We start from the raw sequence: 19066 nt of genomic DNA on the forward strand, positions 1-19066 counted from the left end.
CCATGGCCACACAGTGATGGAAGTTGCCCGATTTGTTTGTGTTTCGAGGCGAACTGTTCAACGTGTCTACAAGCAGTGGTGTAACACACGTGGCCATGAAACACGACACCAGAATTGTTGTCGGAATAAGATCCTCACAGATTGGGCCCGAAGACGGGTGTCCAGGCTTGTGAATCGAAATCGCTTCCAAACCCGTCAGGAATTACTGCAGTCCGTCTAGTCCAACCTGTCAGCGAGAGAATATTGCGACGGGAACTGCATGCAATGAACATATGGAGTCGGGTACCTCAAAAAGGCCACTGCTCACACATACACATAAATTTGCTCGTCTGCAGTGGGCCAATAATAATCAAACATGGACAGTAGCAGACTGGCGCCCTGTCATATGGTCTGACGAATCATGATTTTGCCTGTATGCGAATGACGCCCGACGTCGTGTCCACCGACGGCCACATGAAGCATTTCACTCGCAGTGTATGGAAGGTGAGGTGCAGGCCGGGGAAGGGTCTGTCATGTTCTAGGGGTGCTTTTCGTACTATGGGGTGGGCTCACTCATTGAGGTGTCTACGAACATGAACCAGCACGTTTATTTGAACATCCAGGACGAGAAGGTGTTGCCCTTTAGTCACTTTCTTCGCGATGACTGCTATAGACACGCCCATTTTTCAAGATGACAAAAACAGGGTTCACAGTGCTGGACCCATATGTGTCTGGTTTGAGGAACACTCAGGTACCCTACCACACCTCGAATGGCGCACAAAATCGCCAGAACTCAACCCAATTGAGCATTTGCGGCTGCGGGACCTGTTGGAACAGTGGGTGAAACGTCGACATCAGCATCCACGACGTTTGGTGGAATTGCGTGATCTTATCCTCCGTGAGTGGGTTCAACTGGATGTGACGACCTTGCAAACCCTTGTGGACTTCCTTCTCGAGTGCATCCAGGCGTTTATCCAAGTCAGGGGCGACGCTACACGGTATTAACGTAAGTACCAAGGGAGTGACTAATTTTTTGTCCGGGGTGCTTATATTCCTTGCAGTAGACAGACCTTTAGTATAATACTAATGATATGTCAAAACGACTCTGCATAAGGAAGGCCCGATGTGTCTTGGATCTAAGGTGTAAAAAAGCCAAAGCAACATGAAATATTCTAAACCTACGTACAAAGTTTCAACCAACTTGGTCCATTTAGCAGTGTTGAAATAATTGAAGTGTTTCCATTGTTTGGTTCTTAGTAGAAACGAAAGAAATTACATGATTATCTGCAGAACATTAAAACAACCTCATTGGTGGCCGCGCATATGCACGAGGTCCCGGGCTCGATTCCAGTGGGAAAGTTCTTGTGATTTTAAGTGTCCTCGATGTTTCTGTGTTCGTGTCCCTGTCGTTCTAGGTGATTGGAAAAGGCAGTAAAACGAGTAAAGCATGTGAAGCAAGCAAAATATAGCTAGGTCAACAACAACAAGAAAAAAAAGGCTTTTTAAAGTGTTGTCCTATTGATCAGTGGTTCGAATAATCTCAATTGCGTTCAAAATTCTTTCTTATTTTTCTTAATGACTTATGTGTACTTAGGTAACTGTACCCTCGGTCGAATTAGTCGGCTAAAGAAGTGAACATTACTAACCGAGTAATACTCAGCTACAATAACCGAGAGTGCGGTGTGTTATGTATTGATAAAGCAATTCGGTTACTGGCAACTGAATTTTGGCTACTTTAACCCTGCAAATTTTCTCAGTGCTCAACTGACTATAGTTTTCTTTTACTAAAATTGGCATTGCAAAGTAAATGATACAGACTAAAATCTTGTTCAAAACAATATTGGGAGCTAATCATACATGTATAAACCGGTGGTTCTCAACCGATGTGTCCTGACACACTGGAGTGTCACGCAGTCCCCTAAGGTGTGTCGCGAAATTTTAGTATATAAAAATCGTAAAGAATTTGGTTGGTTGGTTTTGAGTTTAACGTCCCGTTCAGCAGCGTAATAATTAGTTAAAACAGAGAGACACTGTGCCAATCAACACCTCCAGCGACAGCAATAATGCTCAGTGCTGTATAGAGTCATTATAAAAATTAATAGGTTTCACTATTATAATAGATATTATTATTATTTTATTTGTAATAAAAATATCAGACAAGTGTGTCGTCACTCAGAGAGGTTGAGAACCACTGGTATAGACCATTATTTTTGGTACCACTGCTGTTGAAGTGACGTCCTCTGCCATAGTTGCTATGAAGAGGAGGATAAGTAATGAGGTCCTTCATGATATTTATATCTCATTACTTGTCTCCAAGACACGGACATAAAGCTATCTTTTTTTTCTACTATCATTCTTCTTCTTTGTAATGTGTCCATGTATTCTCCACCCACCGGAGCCCTATCTCATGTATTTTCAGCTCAATGCTTAAGATCTAGCAAAAAGGAAAAAGAAAAATTGCTTGTCTTTAGAGGAGCAATGATTAACATAATAGAAGCAAGCAATAGATCAATGTTGAATTCATGCCTTCTTTCAAGAGTCTGCTAAGAAGATTTAAGGGATTTTGTTGTTCACAAAGTTGACACTCACGAAAATTAATATCAATTGTCATTTTTCTCAGAAGGAAAAAGAGCACAAAGTTAAAAAATTAAGAGTATCAAATTTATAAAGTGAGTGTAAAATAAATCATATATTTTTCCTTAATTCTAAGGGCATCATTCTAAGGACATTTGGCCTAATCATTCTAAAATGAAAAATCAATAAATTCTTAATAAAACAACTTTTACTGTTAATATTTTCCATATTACACTTTCCAGTTTTGGCTTTAGAATTCCTTTTACTAAGTACTTTTACGTAAATAATAATAATAATAATAATAATAATAATAATAATAATAATAATAATAATAATAATAATAATAATAATAATAATAATAATAATAATAATAACGTATCGTAAAAACTCATGGCTAAGAAATAAAGAACATACGGTGATCGGAGCTGGTGAGCTATCCTCGCTTCACTCAAATAAAATCCCTTCTGTTGGGGCGTAGCTCTTAGAGGTTATAATTCCATTTATTGTATTGTATTGTATTATATTGTATTTACTCCATTTGAAACCAAGATACATTTGGTATTTGGAGAGTTCAGACAGTCTTCCTTCTTCTTTCTAATACACTTTAAAAAAGGAAACATGTTACACTATTTAATACACATTATTGCAAAGATAATCTGCTACGCTGTAATATACTTTATCCACCAGGAATCTCCTGAGTTTCTTTTTAAAAACACTTATATTTTCTTCATTTTTTCTTTCTCTGGACAGTTTATTGTAAATTTTTACTCCCATATGGCTTGGGCCTTCCTGCACTAATGTTAGTTTTGTAAAATATTGTCTTCTTTCATTTTGCTGTCTGGTATTATAAACGTGACTTATTTGGGTTCCGTCTTTAATTTTTGCTGCATAGATTTAGGCAGGGATGTACTCAGATAATGGGTCGTGAGGGTTCAAACCCATCAAACTTCCAACTTTTCTGCATTTTTTTTTCTAATCTTAGAGATGGTTTCACAAATTTAAATAGAATTTAATCTCATATTGAGTTCGGAATCCGCAAGCATTGGACTCCTCCCGAAATAAATTTCTCTATACGTGCCTGATCTAAGGTACTTGAAAACCTGTAACTTCATTTATTTATTGTATTGTATGTGATTGTGTCTACTGTTGTTCTCATATATTCGCTTTCTCGGGACCGAGGTGCGTTTGAGTATATCACCAGTTTAACCAGCTACAAGTCTCTGTGGCCATCACAGAAGAATAGCTCGCAACCAGAGATGCACTCACTCGCTTCATAGTCATGGGAGAAAGAATCGGAACTCAGAAGACCTGCCCTACAAGTGTACTATCTGAATGAAGTTTTTGCGCAACGAAAAAGAAAAAAATTCATTCAGATATTACACTTGTAGGGCAGGTCTTCTGAGTTCCGATTCTTTCTCCCATGACTATGGAGCGAGTAAGTGCATCTCTGGTTGCGAGCTATTCTTCAACTTTCAACCTCTTTTTTTTTTTCCGACCATTCTTCACTGAGAATGACATAAACGAAACATTACAAGTTCCACCGCCAAATATCATCCTGGCTGGCTTAGCAAATTTTTATTATATTTCTCTCTTGCAAACTTTCATGAAGTTCCCAGGATCCACCAATTACTCAGACAACATCCTGCTATTTCAGTTTATTTAGAAAGATTTACCACTTTCTTCAACTTCTACATCTTATCTGACATTGTTATACTATATTATACAGGGTGTACGAAAATTCCGTAACATGATGACTCCATGTTGCGAGGTATCAAACCATCGAATCTGTGGGCAACTATGACAAATTATCGTTTGTTTTTTTCAGTTAGTGTATTACAACATCGAATATTTGTTAGTGCCAGTTATGGTATCATACAACTTTGCGATACACAGATTTTTTTCTTATGAACAAACTAGTTTCAGAATGAAGATAATCTACCAAGCAAGTGTATAGTTGTTCATTTGTCAGTTAATTTCCTCTCCTTAGAATATAGAATATTTGAATAGATCTCAATGTCTCTAGCAGTATCTACATTCATCACTAGACTAGAAATGTAGAGGATTGTGGAGAAATGTAAGGAATTTTACCCCCTCTCGAAGGTGCCTTAATCAACACTGCAGGAGACTGAACAGGAAGTCATAAATTGTGCATATATTTAAAAGTATTGCAATCGTAAGATAAAAGAGAGATGAGTAGCGTACTATGGATGAAAATTCAGATGTGATTCTCAGTTGACGCAAAAAAAAAAAAAAAAAAAAAAAAAAAACTACAATTTTAAGTTCAGTCGCAAAGATTGCGTTCCATTGAAGGAAGTTGATGTAGTGTATTAATCACGTAAATATTTCTTCCGAAGAGAAGGAAGGTAAGCATCTGCGGAACTTAGCGTACAGCAGTTCCTTACTTCCAAAAATAAGTACCATACGCAATTTGTTCGTATGAAAATGTATATATTTACTTAATGTAAATCCACAATGAAGTTAAGTATTAATAATCTTTGTGTTGATGTTGAAAACCTCACTAAAGAGGACTTGGACGGTAAGTGTTCCGCCTGTTTATTGTATATTTTATTGAAACTCAGAAGTATCATATGACAAGCGCCATCTTTATGTACTGTATAAACTGAACGTTACAAAATTTGGTCCTTAAATTAATAATTATTATGTAATGTATACTTTAAAAAAATGAACAACACAGAACTAGTAGAATATAACACATTTACAGCTGAAGGCTTTGTGTGAAAATAAAAAATAAAATGAATCAAAACGATTCGGGCAAAGCAAAATTACAAACCTGACCCATTTTGGTTACTATCAGGAAATTGAGTGACCATTACTCTTTTGATAAGTTTGTTATGCTTTTTGTACGAACTATGGTCCCTTAGTTTCGTAATGAGATATTTGTTTAATTGTTAATAAAATAAATCCTATATTTAAATGTTCTCGTCGTTGTAGATTCACTTAAATGAGAATATGGAACATTGTCGAAATTTGTTGGGTTTTCTATGTGTGGTTTTTATAGATCGAATTATTATTATATATAATCTTGGGTAATGTTTAGCAGAAGGGGTCCAGCAGTTTTCTAAGAAATGTTAAATTTCGGTAATTTTTGTTCGCATTAGGTTAGTTCAGGTTAGTTTGAGTTAGATTTGGTTACATTATGTTAGTCTAAGTACTTGTATCACCCATTTCTCCTGTAAAATTTGTGGTTTTTACGGGCTTCTGGACCTCGTCTGCTAATCATAACCCATCATCCGTAATACACTTTTATTGTAGATCACTAATGTTCCTTTGGGTCCATGTTCCGTTAAGGGGGTCCAAAACTACACTGGACCCCCTTTAACCTAACCTTACCTAATATAACGTTATATTATGTAATCAAACGAAAATCAATAGAAAGAAGTGGTGTCAAAGACAGTGGACCCCCTTAACGGAACATTGACCTTTGACTGTTAATACGAGATAATATACAGTAAGGATAGGTTAGGTTTGGTTATGTTAAAATGTCATCATTGGATAACTTTGGAAGGAGCGAAGTTGATATTACTGGAGTAGGCGGTTCTATCAAATTTTGTCACATCTATTAAATATTTAGGTTATGTTAGAGCTTTGCATTTCTTTTAGCAGAGCATACACAAAATGAACAGGTCCATTACTACCTGCAGATGGACTTCAGGAGGGCTCAGTATAAGTACAGTGTGGACGTATGGCATAAAAACTACAGTGCATAATAACACGAACCAAATTGTGCTATGTGGCCACGAATGCTATCTAACCGAGTCAGGGCAGAAACGCAGCAGCGAAGGAGTGCGTCCGTAGAAAGCAAGCGCGCCAGTGATGGGGGTTATACGCATAAGCGGGAATAGTGGAAGAAAACACTCACACTGTCATTCAAAATACATTTAATATGGTGTACACTGGCAGTAATTATTTCACACTCTCATTCCTTTACGAAAAATGTTTCACATCGTAGGATTATAAATTATAAACTTATAAATTTTCCAGTCTGTTCGAGTGAACCTGCCAACTCATTGAATTGGGTAAATAAAATGTAAATTGTTCATGTAGGCGACATATTTAAAAGATAATAAATGAATGGTATAAATCCCGTACAGATAAAGGATACGGCGTTGAATTTTTCTACCATTTTTTCATGCAAATATGTCTTTTACACTCATATTAACACATTCCGAAACCGTACCTTGTGTAGATCAAGTTAGGGACACTACCAGTAATAATTGTTCAAATATTATAATTCCTTCAGTAATTACCATTCTAATGCCTTATGGGGTTTTTATTTTTTGATGCCTGTGTACCAGCTGCGTACAGGTTTTATATATTGTCGCAAATATATGCTATTAAAACGATTAAGATGCACCAATTTGTGCTAAGTGGTCACCACAAGATAGCATTGGACCTATTCTGGTTTAGGGTGAAGCTGAGGGGTTAACACTAAATGTATCTGTACGAAGCAGGTGTGTGAGTGGCGGCGTGTAGAAAGGATGGCATGCAAGAAAACACGCATTAAGCTGTGGTAGATGAATAGTAGTACCTAATTTTGCGTTAAAATGGAATAGTGATGAATCATACGTTAGCCCTGTTTCTATGAATAATTCTTTTAGTGTATTAAAACTAGTGGTGGATACAAAAGTCGGTTTCCGGTTTTTAGAAAAACCGAAACCTGTTATCATTTTTCTCCAAAACCGGTACGGTTTTTCGCTGTACCCGGTACAGTTTTCGAAAACTGCTTCTTAGCGTGGGAGACCCTGGTTCGATTCCCGGCGGGATCTCATATGGTTCGGATTCCACGTTAATCAGTAGGTCCAAGTCTCATATAGCCTCGCTGCTGAAAGGGACGCTAAACTAAAATCAACTCAACTCAACCTGAAAACTGCTTCTATTTCTGACCAGAATAGTGTTTCGTTGTTCCCCGGAAATCGATTCCGTTTCCACAGAAATAGTTTTATGTGTTCGGTGAAAACCGAACCAGTTTTGGAGAAAACCGAAATGTCGGTATTTCAGTTTTTCTAGAAACCGGTTTTGCCCATCCCTAATTAAAACTACTTACGTAAAATTATTGAAATTATTAAAATTTATTGAATCGAATCCGCTTGGAAAAGACGTTGCTTGTATATCTACATCCTGTTGATTACCTTGTTCTGTATATCATATCTCATGTTCCTGTACTATTTCAACAACATAACCTTTGTATCTTTGTTTTTCTATGCACTAAGATCCGATTCCATATAAAAGTAGCGGTTGGTAATTAATGTAATATGTGTTTTAAGTCCCGCTATTTTCATCATCTTTCATTTCGGTTCTCTATTAAACGTAGTTGATGGACGAAATAAGACAGTGCACTGGAGAGCATTAGTACTGTATCGCCGGACCAATTTGAAAATCGAAAGAAATTACGAATATGTACTGCATTCGGTTATATTTGTTTGGATTACATTAAGTTACTTTAAATTACGTTATATTAGGTGTGCAGTATTACTATGCGGATCCGTAGTATAAGTAGGAGTAGGAGTAGTAATAGTAGGAGTAGTAGGAACTTTGTTGGGTTCTGTTCTTGACATGAAACGGGCAAATTTAAAGATTTGCCCAAATTTTTCCTTACATTTTATTTACAATCTATGCATCCGTATAGTAAAACAAGTGCTCCTCTCCGCGAAATAGTCCATGCGCCTCCACATGCAGTGTCGAACATCAAAAACAACCAACAAATTCAACCACTTTCCTAAATTTTACTATTCCCCTTACCTGACTTTCACCCATTCTTCCTCACAAACTTAAATAAATTCTGAATTGATCCGGTAAATTTCCTAAAATTGGTCCGACGAAACAGCACTTAGCCCCTCTGAAGTTCCACTAATTAATTCAGTTTAAAAGGCAATAATTTTTGTCGCCTCTTCCTTCAACCTCATTGATTGATTGATTGATTGAGGTTTAATGAGGACGTCAGCATCGAGGTTATTTGTTCCCGTCACGATCAACACGGACTGCCGTAAATAAAAGTTTAAAAAAAGTGAAAAGAAATGAAATCTTTGAGTTTTACGTCCCACGATTATGCTGGTGAGGCTAAAGGAGACGGTGATGATGAGTAATGAATGAAATGGTGGAAGGAATGAAGTGGGAGGAAACGGGAGAACCCCGAGGAAACCCACGCACACGGTGTTTGTCTACTATAAAGTTCACTTGGCGGCGGCTGGGATCGAACCCGGGACCCCAAGCACCAGAGTTAACCGCTTTACCACTGAGCCACCGCGGCCCCTAAATAAAAGTTAAAACCCAACATATTAAAATATAACAAAACACTGCTGCAAAAGAGAAGTAAAAATCTAGAAGAAGAGATAAAATAATAATAATATGAGAATAACAAATATATAAAAATAACAATAAATACTAATAATTGTAAAATAAAGAAAATATAGAGCTGTAATAATGATAATAAAATAACAAAATGTCAGAAATAAACATTTGAGGCGAATCTTTCGACGTGGGCCAAGTACCATCCACTCAGAATCCATCAGTCTTCCACCATACCAGATATCAAAGAAATTGAAGCTAGCTTACAAACAGGTGGAGATTTTGTTTTTTTCGGGGAAGGCTAAGTTTTAGGCCGACCATATAAGGTGAGCGGCGAAGAGTTAGAGTTTGCCGAAGATAAACACTGACAGAAACACATGGAGTTCCCTAGTTGATGCGACTGGGGTCTGAATTTCTGGACTTTTGTCAGAAACAAGATCAGTTTGGGTGGAAACGTCGGACATGTGAGTCGCCATAAATTTACAAGAGGTAGCTACAACAGTAGCAAAGGGCATAGAGAGCAAGGAAGAGACGCTTAGCATCAGCAGCCGAGATTTTCACAACAACCATTAGCTCTTGGATGCGTTTCTTACGTTGAAAGGCTGGACAGTGTCGAGACCAAGCAGAATGCTCGCCGTTGCAGTTGACACAAAAGGACTTGGTCGCTGTACAGGTTTTCGCCCTGACTATTATGGCCACAATTTGTACAAAGAGCACAATTTGTACATAGTGTGCCCGAAGTGTTGACATTTGAAACAGCACAGGGGACTGGGAATATAGGGACGAACCTTAAGTCAATAACAAGCAGCCTTCACATAGTCTGGAAGTGTAGACAAACTAAAAATAAGAATCAGTGACTGAATAGCATCGAATTCACCTGACTTCTTACTTTTGAGGCGAGCTACCTCTATAGCATTTTGGTCAGCCAACTCCGATTTAATCTCCTCCTCGGTGACATTTAGGAGGTCCCAACATGATATCACATCGCGAGAGACCTTCAGTAGACGATGGGATTCTTCCGACCGTTTACTGGTCCAGTGGAGGCTAATTTGAGTAATTTCGCTGTTTGTTTCTCGTCGACTGTTTCCGTAAATAAAGTGTCATTCCGTAACTTCTTGATATCTTTAACCTGTCCGGCTTTATAAGTAATAACTTTGTTAATAAGGAAGGGGGAGAAGCATTTATAATATCGAAGGTATAACGTCGTTGCCTTCCCGCGAAAAGTTGTAGTGACGTTTATGGGGAGTGGCCAGCTTGGATTCTCGTGGCTCGCTGAGCGCAGTAGACGGTTGGTGTTGATTGGCTACCTTCTTACCACACCCCCAGTGACGAGCAGGTTCAAGCGCGGGAAGCCAACGACCTTATGCCTTCTGGACTTTAATAGCACTTGGACGATTTGCTTCAGCATTGACACTAACGGCTTCTTTATCTTTAATAATAAGATATCGGACTACAGGTGCTGCGATAGTTGTCTTTTCTACACTATCTACAACTTGAGAGTTTGTTTTGTAAATAGTAATCTATTATGTTACTGAAAGATAAAGCAAACACACCTTCAATTTCAATAAATCAGTTTGCAATTCCAGTACAACTAGCTCTTTTATCTTGATTTCTTGATTTTCCTTCTACATCTGTTAAATTAAAAAAAAAAGTTTCCAACTTTAATGATAAGGAACTAGTTTGTAACAAAGACAAGACTAGTTTTCATATCAAAACTGTGATAACTAACTAAATGGAACAGATATTCGCTACTGTTCCAGAATTAAGTTCTTGTATTTGACAACAATCAAGGAATTATGCTGGGATTTGTTTGACCATTGTGCTTTAGCACTGTACATGTGATTTTAAATCATTGCAACCTAAACATAATTAACAAGAAGCCTGTTTCTAACAAGAAATATTTATTTTAGATAATATAGTTATGACAGATTTTGCCGTCCCTCGGAACTTACCACCCTGTGCAAATGCATGTGTTACACACAATGGTAGAGCGGGCCCTGGCCCGGACCCGTATTAAAGATTTTTTTAGTTCCCATAAAAAATTATTATATACACATTTACTAATAGAAGATGTGTGTGAACTCTGCAAATTCACACCGGGGCGCTTGCGAGGAAAACTTACGCTAGTCTTCTGGCTATGCCATAAGCACGCTCTCACCGTAGGATCAACGTGGGGTTGACATAGTCAAGCGAAATGGAAATGCAAGAAACCAATCCCATCGACAAACGCGTAGCTCCAGATAAAGAAGAATTGAAAAAAAATGTCGAACGAGAAAGAACCCCGGTGTCCCGACAAAACGTACCACTTGAATTTTCGCGACAAAACGTACCACTTTTGACGACCTGTCATAAATGACAACCTATCATGGATTAATTAAAGCATTTCTGATATTTATTCCACGACAAAACGTACCACTTATATAAATTACAACCTGTCATGGACTAATTAAAACATTTCGGATATTTAATCCGCGACAAAACGTACCACTTCATGTTAAGAAACCACTTCCTCATGAACAGGTAAAACAACGGCAGTATAAGGTTGAGAAGAACAGACAGATAATGTATCGAGTTGTCAAAGTGCAGAAACTCATTGGTAAAAGAGGGCTCATTTACAGAGGAAATGTAGCAGCCTATAAACTGAAAGATACGGCTATAGATCATGGAAACTTTTTGGATATTATTCCTCTCTTAAGTAAATTTGATCTTCTGCTTAAAAGTAATTTAGATAAGGTCACCGAGAAGAGTCATATACGAGGAAGTAAGCAGGATTGTGGTCGTATAACTTTTACTAAACACGGTGAATTATGTTTTGAATGCTATCAGCACACTTATCAGAGAAGATATTTCGAAAGAAGTCTCTCAAGCTTCAATATTTTCTGTTCTATTAGACACTACTCAAGATATAGTCGTTTCAGGCCAGTGCTCTGTTGTTTTACGGCATGTTGTTAAAATGGTTGTTAAACAAAGTATTGTTGTCATTGTAAAATGCATATCTACCACAGGCCAGTGTCTTTGCGGTTTACTGCTGGAAATTCTGCAACCGATGGCTCAAGTAACATGCAAAGACAATATTCGGATTTTTTTTCAATTCACCTATGATCAGTTACACGTGTGATTCAGTTGATTTTGAGTTTAACGGCCCTTTTAGCAGCGAGGCCATATGAGACAGGGCATACTGATTTACGGAAAATCCGAAGCACATGAGCTCCCGCCGGGAATCGAACCCAGGTCTCCCACCACAAAGGCGCATACGCTAACTGCTTAACTATTAAGAAACTCAGTTACATGTGTGGTGTTACGCTCATATACTCAATCATGTCATATGTGATCTGACAAAAAATTGCATTGATTCTGTGTCATTGTTCTGCAGAATGACTGTGCGATATTTATGCGTGAGTCTTATCAGCGAATGTACATTTGGAAGATCAAATGTTAACAAAGGCGTCTTAGAGTTATTGCGGAGACAAGATGGTATAAAACACTGTTGTTCAGAAAAAGTTTGGTCATTTTTCGAACCCAAAAAGTGCTTTGTATAGAGTTGAACATAACAGTTAGGAAAATTTCTTCTACAGAAAATATCAAACCAAAAGCTAGGTGTAAAGCGAAAGGATATATAAAAGATCTTCTCAAGTTTAAAACAATTCGGACAGCAGAAAAGTTCCTTAAAATATTTCAAGTGACGACCTCTCTGTCAAACTATCTCCAAATAGAGGGTGTTGCTAAAATAGTGTAGTACTATCGGATGGTGCAGACTACTCTGTTCCAACTGAAAGAGTAGAGAGATGATTTTGAATCCGTTAAGAATGCAGCATTAAGCTTTGCAGAATGGGCCAATAACAAATTTGAAGACTTAGAACGTGATTTCTTTTTTTCTATTGACCTGTCGACAATTCAGAGATGGACAAAGATTTTTCCTGTGAATATGAAGATGAAGCTGCTTCTATCCAATGACCAGGTACTGCATCGAAGCATTCAACACAATATTGGACATGGTAGTTTTGAGTATTTCTTCAAGATTCAAGAAGCAATGTACTTTATGGATTATTTGGACCCTAGCCACTTCAACCAAGTAACAGAACTTCCAGACGTGCCTTTCGATAAACTTACATATTTTCTGAAAACCTTCAGTTAAGAAGTTTCCAAGGATACTATAAATGTATTATCTTGGACTTTTGAGGGACGTGGATATCCTTGAAAGTCAGTCTTGATGACGAACACAACCGAGGAAAAATGGCTGTGCTGATGGTGCAAATGATTCAGAATTAGGAGAAAATACATTTGTTTACAAGGAAAGCGAAGGCAAAACGTGTTGCAAAATTGTCCAATGTGCTGCTTTTTAATTTTGAAGAATTGTAATTTGTGCAGTAATACTTATCCAGGTTTCCAACATACAAATTTTTATTGACTTTGCCCATAACTCAGGTAACATGTGAAAGAAATTTTTCAAAATTGAAATAAACTGAAATACATTAAAAATAGGCTGACGAGTACTATGTCTCAGGAACATTTGAAAACATTTTGTTGATGTCTATTGAAAAAGATTTATTTAAAAAAAATATTTCGAATGCAAAAGTGATAGATACAGTAGCATCAAAAACTAGTACACTAAAAAAATTTTGTAATATAGTATACGTTCTCCTTGAACTTCATATAATATTTTGAACGATTCAGAATAATATATTGTTCAAAGAATATCAGGTTTCAATTGTCAATTGTTAATACTATTGACTTCCTGTAGAAAGAAAACTATGCAATTGATTTGTGACATTGAGATGGTGGTGGCTCTTGTGGGAGAAAGCGCCCGCGCCCCTCTAATAATGCCTATCCGTCTCTGGTCCAAAACCTGGATAAAGTGTGATGAAAATCAGCAAATATTCAAATATTGCATATGCAAGATTCTTGCTGGTCTTGGTCTGGCGAGAATCTTGCAGGCATGGTCTTAGTCTTAGCCTTAGTCCTAGTCTTGCATCGGTACTTTTCTCACCACCAATCTGTTCAACTTTTAACCTTATTTTGGCCGATATATATATACTTATATACCGCCCTATCAAGTGGTACGTTTTGTCGCCTGACATTATTTGATGGCTGATTGGAAGACACTTCGCAAGTAGCCCTCCAGGCAAGTGGTGCGTTTTGTCGCTTGTCATTGTTTAAAGTGTTTTTAGAAAACCCTTCACAAGCAGCCCTCAGGGTAAGTGGTACGTTTTGTCGCGTATTCAAGAACCCCACCTGCTTACAAGAGGACAAAATGTGCGTTTTTTTTTTTTTTTTTTTTATCGTTTTGAGCTTTTATTGCTTCTTTTAGCTTTTCTATGTTTTGATTTTTTAAATATTTTCCAAGACTGGGAATACCAGACAACACAAAAGCTTGGACGCACACAATAGCAGGTCTTGATGTTTGCACATCCACCCCAGATGGAGGAAGACCACATACCAGCCACTTTCTAAGACTCCTACCAACTACCCGCGACTTCTGTAGCGTGCGGTATTCCCGGCTGAGAGGGCATGCGAGAACATGCGAATGAAGAGTGTTGCAGACATAAAAAAAAATGAAGCCACTCTCTCAACTCATCCCTTTCCCGAAGATGACGGTTCTCTACATGAAGTGGGTTCACCCTCATGAATGCCCAACGAATGTTGAGAAACAAATAGCATTACGCACCCACAGCACGCCGTGTGATCGGCACACTTAGCCGAACTTTCGAAATAAAAATAAACTAAAATGAAAAGAAGAAATTTATCTGTTTTACGAGTAACATGTCGAGAAGATACATTGTATTAACATATCATGAGTTAGCATGCTACTACCCTTCATAGGTGGTACTGTAGCGGCAGTCTTGTTACCAAGTAATCCACTACCTATGAAAGGGTATTTTAGGATTCCCCTTAATGCGGAATAAATTGGGCAAGTAATCCTTTTCTTGGAAATTATAAATATACTTCAACTCGGAACAATTTATTGTATAATTTCTTCAACATAAAAGTAAATTCAACGATAACAATATAACTGTGCTAACACAAAACAACATTTCTCAATAGTACCCTTTCCCTTTTTGAATGGTAGTCCGGAATTTTCATACATTCGCATTCCACTAATTTTATATTCCAAATTAAATTTACTGGTTGTACTTTTGAAAGGTTTCATATATCAAATATTTACACAAATTGAATTTAATCCCCAAATATAACAATTTATAGTTTAATCTAGTGACCAAAGACATACCACTCACCAAAAAGTTGTAACAGTTGGGCCGAAATAGAAAGAAAAAAAATAGATTAAAATTTTGTACTTACAATTTCCTGACGAGCTGCATATCAATGGCACTTACATGAATTTGACAATATTATTCCGGCTACTTTCTGTGTAGGAGCACTTATATCCAAACACTATACCGAAATCACATTTAACGATTTATCAATTTAACGGACACAATTTCTAAGCTCCTACCCCTTCTTACCTCATGTTCCAATCTAAAGGAAACGCAATAGGTACGGGTAGATTACAAAAGATAGATAGCGTTTTAATCAATTCGAACAAACGAATATCAAACCCTGACATTGACCTACAGAGCCAATGTTTCCATATACAAGTTTATTTAACTAATCAGCTGATCGAGAGTTTTCAAGTTCTTTTTCTGAACTTACGATAGAAATGTCTCAGTACATACCGCACCCTGTAAACAAGACGTAAACAAACTAACCATAGGCGTAGGCAACGATCATGTATATAAAACAACAAAATTAGTATAAAACCAAAACTTATTATTGTAATCTTTCTGAAAAATTCTTTTACATGAAGGTAACATTACTTATATACAGAAGAGGTGATGGGAAAGACCTCAAAAACTAAAAATAAGATTTTCATTGAATATTGATTTAACCTTTAAAAAAACTTTTAGTTTTTATAATGCGGCCGACTTAAATGGAATTATAATAGAAAATAAATTGTCCTTTTTATAATCATTTGAGCTCAGTTTATACGCTTGGTAACCTTTTTAATATGCTGTATTTTTATCTTTAGTTACCAAATATTACAGGCTTTATTTTTTTACGACGTCTTAAACTGAAATTGGCAAAGTGAAATGACTTATTACTCACGAATTCCTGTGCTTGCGCTGGTGGATAAGGTGATCAAATACCTGTGCATGGTTATATGCGGTGCCACTCGTTGGGCTGGCAACAGAGAATAGAAATTAATACAGAACGCCTCTGTAGTACTTTTGCAACAAAGATAGATCAAACGGTCGAAAAAAATGTTAAAACCTTTTTCAGTCCATCCCTCCTGAATAAGGTTTTCCTGAGTTTTCCTCATTCATATCAGGCAAATACCGGAGTGGTACCTAACTTATAGGTCCCAGGCCGCTTCCTTCCTTCCCCAATTCTTTCTTCCTTTCCTTTGCCCGAATAATGTGCTCGTAGAGGGACGTTATCCCTCATATGTGACGGGCTAAATGGCCATAAATGCTCAAAGCCCAGAGATCTAAATCCTAAATATCCCCGTTCCCCCGAAACAAAATCCTAAATACGTCATTGTATATATATGTTGCTCTAGTAAAGCTGAATAATGTTTTTGTTTTACCAGTTATATTGTTTCTGTCTTCCAGATGACACTTTGAAGGAAGTAATTAACACCCTTGTTAATGTTCAAATTATTCCTGAAAGTTCCGTGTACAATGTGGAGGTGGTGGAGGAGCATCAAGAAGAAGGAAACAATCAGGGTAAGCTCTTAATCAAATCAATTTATTGTATAGCATGTAGTGTACCAAATACATGAGCAAATTGCACATTGATATAGAGAACATGTCAGAAAATATTAACCAGGTTATTACGTATTATATTTACATGTATTTTTTTTTATTACAATATAAGCGTATAAACAGCCGTGGAAAATGAGCGCTCGTGTCGAGGGTATACGACGGCGATCCATACATATGAGTGAGGTTGACAGACCAGCCGGAAAGCGGCACCATGGTTGGCATGAAGCATTAAAAAAAAAATCGAAAATAAACCCTGCTTTTCCTTGATATTTTATATAAATCTTTTCTTTTTTCTCCCCGAATTTTCACCCCCTTTCTTAGTCGCCCCACTCGCTCTCCCAACAGCACTGCGTATAAAATACTATTTACATTAATGACATTAAGTGTAACGAAATAATAATAATCGTAGTTTTTGTCGTCGAGGAATTGTTTGTATTCTTCATGAAGAAACCCATCGACAGAATTAAATGCACCATTTAATGTAGTTTTTATTTTTTTGCTTTCCGATTCAATTCAATTTATTTCGTCTTCATAATCATGCTATTGCACCAATTCGTGCGTATAAATAAGACTCGTCCAGTGGTAACGAAAAAATGCATATGCCTGCCATTTACATACAAACATACACAATTGTATTTTGATTAGACTAAACTAACTTCAGCATTTTGTAAGCTTACATAAAAATACGTAATTTCAATAACATTAAATATATTCGTTACATATCTCAGTAGTAGAGCGTTCACCTCTGGTGCTTGGAGTCCCGGGTTCAAACCCTGCTCTCACCAAGTGAACTTTGTGGTGGATAAACGCCGTATGCGTAGGTTTTCTCGGGATTCTCCCGTTTCCTCCCACTTTCTTCATTCCACCATTTTCATTCATCTCTCGTCATCACCGTCTCCTTTAGCTTAGCCATCAAAACCGTGGGATGTAAAACTCAAAGATTTCATTTAATTTTTTTTGAAACCGTATTGGATTTTAATACATCAAGACTTCTTTTTTTTTTTTTTTTCGTAAGTTTCCATTTTATTAATATAACAACAAGGAGACATGGTAGTTCAGTGGTAGTGCTCATCCGTGATGCAAAGAGTCATTGGTTCGATTCCAGGCCACGTGACTTCGTAGTTGACAACATGTTCTTGTGAGTTTTCTCGGGGTTTTCCCGTTTCCTTTCATATTCTCATTCTACTAATTATTTCATAGTCATTCACTTTAACTCATCCGTCTCCTTTAGCCTAAAGAGCATAACTGCTAGACATAAAACTAGGAACCCCATTTCATTCTGAATTTTACAGCATGCGTCAAATACATTGTCTGAGGAAGATAGATAGATGGAACAAAACATTATATATATGTAAAATGGAACAAAATTACATTCAAGAAATATTGTGATCATTTTGTGGCCCAAAAGTAGGTATACAGTCCCGTACTGACCAACTCATTGCTTTCTATATCATTTCTTATTGTTATCCATCAGGTACACTTAGTTTCTTTATTATTTGTTTTATTTGTTCTTAATGTTTTTTTATTTATATCTTAAGCTCGGAACAGCCGAAGCAAATAAACCGATAAGCTAGAATGTTATACTTGATCAATGCAGGGGTGTATGCAGTAGTTTGACAACAACAAGAAAGAAAAAAAAACCCGTTTGGATATTGAATAGGTCATATATATATATATATATATATATATATATATATATATATATATATATAAGTACTTTCGGTAAAGCCTTTGTCAGATGAGACTTTTGGACCCTACTTCTTAGCATGATGCCCACATTCTCGTGGCTCTTTCTTTCGCTTCCCCATCAGATCAAGTGTTTAGCGATAAAGTGTAACACGATTGGTTCGATTCCCGTTGGTCACTGTTCGGGATAAGCCATTTTTGTAACACGATTGGATCGTGTTGGGTTCGGTTCCAGTTCGGGGCAGCCGTTTTTATGGCCTGCAGGGTCTAATTCTTGTTTGAGCTAACCTCTTTTGTGACTGGCAGAGTCTGATCCTTACCTGATCCCATTCGGGATAACCAAATCTTATAACTCTGCTGGAAACAACTCCCGTTCAATACAGCTTACCTGTGGTGGATTTTAGTAATTGGCATGGAGAAGGCATTCGCAACAAAAATGATAATACTACTATAGAGAATGCGCAAACCTCCAAGTTGGATCACGAACCAAAATACTATTTCATTGAGGTTGCGACTACGAGCGCCCACAGTCATTGCCACGCCCGCTGGCGATAGCACAATGAATATAAGTTACTAAACATAACATCCACCATTTTGGGTAGTGATTGTGCAGAGATGCTGTAAAGATAATTGCACATAAAGAAATAAATTGTATGTAAATTTTATTCAATTAACACAAGTTATGTATAATACTTACTTTTATGACATTACAATTATTGTTAGTGATTTTCATTTAACATGTACCAAAATACCATGAGCCC

The 19066-nt window shown here is 37.1% G+C and overlaps 1 protein-coding gene across 3 annotated transcripts in view; it reads left to right on the plus strand.

Moving 5' to 3' along the window:
* The first annotated feature begins 4932 nt into the window (after positions 1 to 4932).
* The window catches only part of LOC145664998 (uncharacterized), a 93188-nt gene continuing 79054 nt past the window's right edge, over positions 4933 to 19066 (plus strand). For all 3 annotated transcript variants that reach the window (XM_081732182.1, XM_081732183.1, XM_081732184.1), the window contains exons 1-2: positions 4933 to 5089; positions 16467 to 16580. In XM_081732182.1, coding sequence (XP_081588308.1) covers positions 5026 to 5089; positions 16467 to 16580 — 178 coding nt within the window. In that variant the 5' untranslated portion in view covers positions 4933 to 5025. The remainder of the gene's footprint in view (positions 5090 to 16466; positions 16581 to 19066) is intronic.

This window comes from Thermobia domestica, chromosome 11 (assembly GCF_964235325.1).
Source record: "Thermobia domestica chromosome 11, izTheDome1.hap1.1, whole genome shotgun sequence".
In the NCBI taxonomy this organism is placed as follows: domain Eukaryota; kingdom Metazoa; phylum Arthropoda; class Insecta; order Zygentoma; family Lepismatidae; genus Thermobia; species Thermobia domestica.